This window comes from Salvelinus namaycush, chromosome 9 (genome assembly GCF_016432855.1).
Source record: "Salvelinus namaycush isolate Seneca chromosome 9, SaNama_1.0, whole genome shotgun sequence".
In the NCBI taxonomy this organism is placed as follows: Eukaryota; Metazoa; Chordata; class Actinopteri; order Salmoniformes; family Salmonidae; genus Salvelinus; species Salvelinus namaycush.
In genome coordinates this window covers 54,088,293-54,095,611 of record NC_052315.1, presented here as the reverse complement: position 1 = coordinate 54,095,611, position 7,319 = coordinate 54,088,293, and the positions used below count along the sequence as shown (strand labels likewise).

General features: G+C 38.8%; 1 protein-coding gene across 2 annotated transcripts in view; it reads left to right on the top strand.

The window, feature by feature from the left end:
• The first annotated feature begins 3,499 nt into the window (after positions 1–3,499).
• The window catches only part of LOC120054199 (zinc finger protein 862-like), a 30,133-nt gene continuing 26,313 nt past the window's right edge, over positions 3,500–7,319 (top strand). For both annotated transcript variants that reach the window (XM_039001656.1, XM_039001655.1), the window contains exons 1-2: positions 3,500–3,795; positions 4,562–4,685. In XM_039001656.1, the coding sequence (XP_038857584.1) occupies positions 4,621–4,685 (65 nt within the window). In that variant the 5' untranslated portion in view covers positions 3,500–3,795; positions 4,562–4,620. The remainder of the gene's footprint in view (positions 3,796–4,561; positions 4,686–7,319) is intronic.

Here is a 7,319-nt window from a genome sequence, read left to right as displayed (position 1 = left end):
TTCGGTTTTTATGTGAAATTAGTCACTTTTCTTTTTCCATTCTGGCAACATGATTCCATAACTATAGTATACAGTGGATGGATGTCTCAGTATAAGAAAATTGAAGCTTTTCTTACAAATAAACACCATTTTATATGGCATCTCTGGCAATAATGTTATTGCTTAAATATAAGGCCCAGGGGGGTGTGCTATATGGCCAATATACCACGGCTAAGGACCGTTCTTATTCACTACACAACGCAGGGTGCCTGGATATACAGCCCTTAGCCGTGGTATATTGGCCATATACCATAAACCCCTGAGGTGCCTTATTGCTATTACAGTTGAAGTCGGAAGTTTGCATACACTTAGGTTGGAGTCATTAAAACTCGTTTTTCAACCACTCCACAAATTTCTTGTTAACAAAATATTGTTTTGGCAAGTCGGTTAGGACATCTACTTTGTGCATGACACAAGTCATTTTTCTAACAATTGTTTACAAACAGAATATTTCAATTATCATTCACTGTATCACAATTCCAGTGGGTCAGAAGTTTACATACACTAAGTTGACTATGCTTTTAAACAGCTTGGAAAATTCCAGAAAATTATGTCTTGGCTTTAGAAGCTTCTGATGGATGTATTTCAAGGCCTACCTTCAAACTCAGTTCCTCTTTGCTTGACACCATGGGAAAAGCAAAAGAAATCAGCCAAGACCTCAGAAAAAAAATTGGTTCATCCTTGGGAGCAATTTCCAAAAGCCTGAAGGTACCATGTTCATCTGTACAAACAATAGTATGCAAGTATAAACACCATGGGACCATGCAGCCATCATACCGCTCTGGAAGGAGACGCGTTCTGTCTCCTAGAGAATAACGTACTTTGGTACGAAAAGTGCAAATCAATCCCAGAACAACAGCAAAGGACCTTGTGAAGATGCTGGAGGAAACGGGTACAAAAGTATCTATATCCACAGTAAAACGAGTCCTATATCGACATAACCTGAAAGGCCGCTCAGCAATGAAGAAGCCACTACTCCAAAACCGCCATGAAAAAGCCAGACTACAGTTTGCAACTTCACATGGGTACAAAGATTGTACTTTTTGGAGAAATGTCTTCTGGTCTGATGAAACAAAAATAGAACCGTTTGGCCATAATGAATATTGTTATGTTTGGAGGAAAAAGGGGGAGCCTTGCAAGCCGAAGAACACCATCCCAATCATGTTGTGGGGGTGGTTTGCTGCAGGAGGGACTGGTGGACTTCACAAAATAGATGGCATCATGAGGGAGGAAAATTATGTGGATGTATTGAAGCAACATCTTAAGACATCCGTCAGGAAGTTAAAGCTTGGTCACAAATGGGTCTTCCAAATGGACAATGACCCCAAGCATACTTCCAAAGTTGTGGTAAAATGGCTTAAGGACAACAAAGTCAAGATATTGGAGTGGCCATCACAAAGCCCTGACCTCAATCCCATAGAAAATGTGTGTGCAGAACTGAAAAAGCGTGTGTGAGCAAGGTGGCCTACAAACCTGACTCAGTTACACCAGCTCTGTTAGGAGGAATGGGCCAAAATTCACCCCTTATTGTGGGAGGGTTGTAGAAGGCTACCCAAAACATTTGACCCAAACTAAACAATTTACAGGCAATGCTACCAAACACTAATTGAGTGTATGTAAACTTCTGACCCACTGGGAACGTGATGAAAGAAATAAAATCTGAAATAAATCATTCTCTCAACTATTATTCTGACATTTCACATTCTTAAAATAAAGTGGTGATCCTAACTGACCTAAGACAGGGAATTTTTACTAGGATGTCAGGAATTGTGAAAAACTGAGTTGAAATGTATTTGGCTAAGGTGTATGTAAACTTCCGACTTCAACTGTATAAACTGGTTACCAACGTAATTAGAACAGTAAAAAAGTACATGTTTTGTCATACCTGTGGTATACAGTCTGATATACTACGGCTTTCAGACGATCAGCATTCAGGGCTCAAACCACCCAGTTCATAATTGGAATTATCTAATGGCAGAGGATTTTAATGCCGTGAACTATGAAGTCTCTGTACAATTGGACCATTCTTTTGATTCAATTTCTGCCTCCACTAATGCACCATTCCTAATGTTATTGTTACTTTGGGACAGTGAGTGCATAATTCAGTGCATTGTCCTATAAAAAAAAATATAAATAATAATGCACACATTCATTTAAAGTACTAAGCTCTAAAACCAATACACCAAAAGAATATAGCAAATGTGCATTTATATTTGGAATCCTTATGCATTTCATAAATATCAGCCTCAAAAATGGTTAATTTCTGCTTCAGTACAGTGTATAAGTTCACAGATGTGAAAGAAAAAGCAGTTGGCAGCTGAGACTCACTCAGATGTATGTTATTGGGCTTGTGGGTTTTACAGTGAAAGCAGTATATTTTATGCATAACAATGGCATTTCCAGTTAATTCCAGAGGGAATCGAGAGTAGCTCACTTATACATTCTCACCAGTGCATTATATATTCTGTGGCTTTTTAATATAGTCTAGATTTTTTGTTCTTATGCTATACCAAGTCATGATTGTGGCCTTCTAGTATTGTTGATGCATTTCATCATCCATAATACTTATAATTCATATGGTGTGACTTCCCTATTGTTGTAACACCTTGAGGGTCTTACCTCATCCACTGTACATTCAATTGGAGGAGTTTCTTCTTTAAGAGTGCAAAAAAGTATCATTAAAAAAACTACATATGGTGAAAGATGATGCATTGTAGCGATACGAATAAAAGGTTCACCTGGTGTGCTGAGTTGTGTAAATTGCTAATTACACAAAACGGAATATTTGTAAAATGTTTTTATTTTTCATAATTTTAAAAAGGAGTGTTTATTTTTTGACTTCTCTTCTGTTACAGATCTCTCATTTGTTTGTTCACCTGACATTGTGAGTGATCATTGTGAGTGTGTTTCTTACCTCCTGTATTGAGCCTCTTCTGTGATTAGTTATTTGTATGCGTTGTTTAGAAAATACTGTAAGGAATATGGGAAGAAGTTGATATTAGGAGCATTTGATCAATTTGTATTTATTTATTTTATCATTTTGTTAATAAATTGTCAAAAGCAACCTGCCTTGTCATTGAAGTGTGTGTTTAAGTTTGGTGGGAGGGGGAGTAGTCAATATATTTTCTTCAGAATTGCATTTCAATTTTGTTCTATCATTTAACTATTTACTTTTAACTAAATAGTTTAAATATAACTTTAATTTACTTTCCCGCTTAGATTATGACATTGTCCATGAGAACTGATAAGGTCTGTTTTGATTGTGTACCGTTTTCAAATGATTTCAGCCATAAATTGATTTCAGCAATATTTTTGGAGGACATAATTGAGGACAGTTTCTCAATCTACCCTGCCTAAATGTAAAACTTTTTTTACTTTTTGCGTGTAATAATTCCATAGGTTCGTTTCTGAGCATTCTGTCAAGGTTGTTTCTCTCGCGCCCACACAGCACATCTAGTAATGCGCGTTGCACGAAAGGTGTCAATTTAACTTATATTTTTGTACTGCGTCTTTTCTCTCTGAACTAAAGTAGCTTTCTTCCGTTTTCCATGTCATTTCCTGTAACAAAAAGATGGTGGTCAAAGCCGAGAGACTCGGCTGACTCATAGTAATTACTTCTAATAGGAAAAACTGCATTGCCGTGGACTAGTGAAGTCAAAGAGTGGCGGTGCGTCAACGACGGGGATCACGGAGTCTTGGGTCGGTAGATAAAGTGCTCAACGCAGACCCTCTGGAGCCCTGTAGATTCTATAGGTGGTGAGTCGTCGTATTACTAGCCAATGTGGCCAATGAAAATGGCTTCCGAACGCGTTAGGCAAATTGCCAATTGCATGCAAACGAGAATCTAGGAAATATCTGGAAATAGCGCAGTGCACGACATATTTGGAATCTATCACATAGTATGACTATACTGCTGTGCTTTTCTTTGTTGTTGTGTAGAAACAGCAAACTTCGACGATAAATGTAAGTTTGTTATTTGAGTGTCATTATTTGTAGACCCGTCTCTACTGACAATACTCGAGCGTCTTCCGAAAGCGGCAGCCTTGACGACCAATCAGCACTGTCGATTCGCTGCCGCAATATTTTGGAATTCGGGATTTGTGGCCAAAGTCCTCAACAACAGTTGGTTGGACAGGGGTTTCTCGCGGTCACTTCGAACGTTTGATGTCCAGAGATTGCCCCCTTTGTTACATTGTAACATCTCAGAATGCAAACCCTGCATGAGACAAATGCTTGGTCTGTAACGCGTTTTGCCTTTTGTGAGTGCAGCTTGCCTTATGTAAATATGTTTGAAAATAACATATTTTTTGGGGACAGAATTAGCAGAGAAGGGATACTAATTAGAGTTACCCCCTTTATAGTGAGTGCATTTAGAGTTCTGCTTTTGTGAAAATAGTCCAAATATTTTAATTTTGAGGATTTCAGATTATTTTCAAAGGTGCCCTTTGTATCTGTGCAACTGGTCATAATAACCAGCCTACTTTGTGTTGTAGATCACCTTGTTTTTCTGTGTTATTTGCAGATTAATGATGTGGGACTGAATATGCAAACAGTAGGCCCACTCCCCTCCTTCCGTCCACAATGGCAGCATCATCTGCCTATCAAACCGAGCCTACCTCAGAAGCCGGGCCCAACAGCAGCCCCAGGTAGACTGATGCTGGGCGATTCCAGTGTTGTGGACACCACATTTGCATGCAAAATCACAACTTTAATATCTCACAAAATGGACAAACAAAATATAAATGAAACTTTGGATGTATGTGTTCCCCTTGGAATTACAAGAAAGTGGACTTCTACATGTTAGCATGTTGGAGAAATAAAGTAAATAAGAATCATTATGGATGTTACATGAACAAGCTTTTTGGGATAGCTATTTGGAAGGAAAGGTTTGGCTGAACACCGAAATGATCATTTTGAAAACATGGTAACTTCATTGATTACTTTAGAGAGGAAAAATAACCTTTACAGTTGCTACAACCTCTGTTATGGATGTTACAGAGTCTGAAATAGACATTCATATCATGATAAAAATCTATCATAACACAATTGTTATAATTTGTCATCTTTTTATAAGGTCAGCAGAAGGCATAATACATCAGGATTGCATAATTACAGGTAGCCTGAATAGTATATAAGGCCAGTCCCCACACCCTTACTTTAAAAAAAAAATCCCTTCACTTTTATATACACTACCGTTCAAAAGTTTGGGGTCACTTAGAAATGTCCTTGTTTTTGAAAGAAAAGCATTTTTTTTGGTCCATTAAAATAACTAATTGGCCAGAAATACAGTGTAGACAATGTTAATGTTGTAATTGACTATTGTAGCTGGAAACAGCAGATTTTGTTATGGAATATCTACATAGGCATACAGAGGCCCATTATCAGCAACCATCACTCCTGTGTTCCAATGGCACGTTGTGTTAGCTAATCCAAGTTTATAATTTTAAAAGTCTAAATGATCATTTAAAAAACATTTTGCAATTATGTTAGCACAGCTTAACTATTGTCCTGATTTTAAAGAAGCAATAAAACTGGCCTTTAGACTAGTTGAGTATCTGGAGTATCAGCATTTGTGGGTTCGATTACAGGCTCAAAATGGCCAGAAACAAAGACTTTTCTTCTGAAACTCGTCAGTCTGTTATTGTTCTGAGAAATGAAGGCTATTCCATGAGATAAATTGCCAAGAAACTGAAGATCTCGTACAACGCTGTGTACTACTCCCTTCACAGAACAGTGCAAACAGGCTCTAACCAGAATAGAAAGAGGAATGGGACGCCCCGGTGCACAACTGAGCGAGAGGACAAGTACATTAGTGTCTAGTTTGAGAAACATACACCCCACAAGTCCTCAACTGGCAGCTTCATTAAATAGTACCCGCAAAACACCGGTCTCAACGTGAACAGTAAAGAGATGACTCCGGGATGCTGGCCTTCTAAGCAGAGTTGCAAAGAAAAGCCATATCTCAGACTAGCCAATGAAAAGATTAAAATGGGCAAAAGAACACAGACACTGGACAGAGGAACTCTGCCTAGAAGGCCAGCATCCCGCAGTGGGTCAAACGTTTTGGGTAGCCTTCCACAAGCGTCCTACATTAAGTTGGGTGAATTTTGGCCCATTCCTCCTGACAGAGCTGGTATAACTGAGTCAGGTTTGTAAGCCTCCTCGCTCGCACACGCTTTTTCAATTCTGTAGGAATGAGGTCAGGGCTTTGTGATGGCCACTCCAATACCTTGACTTTGTTGTCCTTAAGCCATTTTGGAAGTATGCTTGGGGTCATTGTTCAATTGGAAGACCCATTTGCGACCAAGCTTTAACTTCCTGACTGATGTCTTGAGATGTCGCTTCAATATATCCACATAATTTTCCTTTCTCATGATGCCATCTATTTTGTGAAGTGCACCAATCCCTCCTGCAGCAAATCAATCCTGCAACATGATGCTGCCACCCCCTTGCTTCATGGTTGGGATGGTGTTCTTCGGCTTGCAAGCCTCTCCCTTTTTCCTCCAAACATAACGATGGTCATAAAAGCCCAACGGTTCTATTTTTGTTTCATCAGACCAGAGGACATTTCTCCAAAAAGTACAATCTTTGTCCCCATGTGCAGTTGAGAACCGTAGTCTGGCTTTTCTATGGCAGTTTTGGAGCAGTGGCTTCTTCCTTGCTGAGCGGCTTTTCAGGTTATGTCGATATAGGACTCGTTTTACTGTGGATATAGATACTTTTGTACCTGTTTCCTCCAGCATCTTCACAAGGTCCTTTGCTGCTTTTCTGGGATTGATTTGCACTTTTCGCACCAAAGTACGTTATTCTCTAGGAGACAGAACGCGTCTTCTTCCTGAGCGGTACGAGGGCTGCGTGGTGCCATGGCGTTTATACTTACGTACTATTGTTTGTACAGATTAATGTGGTACCTTTTAATGGCACAGTCAACTTAGTGTATGTAAACTTCTGACCCACTGGAATTGTAATACTGTGAATTATAAGTGAAGTCATTTGTCTGTAAACAATTGTTGGAAAAATCACTTGTGTCATGCACAAAGTAGATGTCCTAACCGACTTGCCAAAACTATAGTTTGTTAACAAGAAATTTGTGGAGTGGTTGAAAAACGAGTTTTAATGACTCCAACCTCAGTGTATGTAAACTTCCGACTTCAACTGTAGATATTCCATTAAAAATCTGCTGTTTCCAGCTACAATAGTCGTTTACAACATTAACAATGTCGACACTGTATTTCTGATCAAAATGTTATTTTAGTGGACAAAAAAAAAAAAACTTTCAA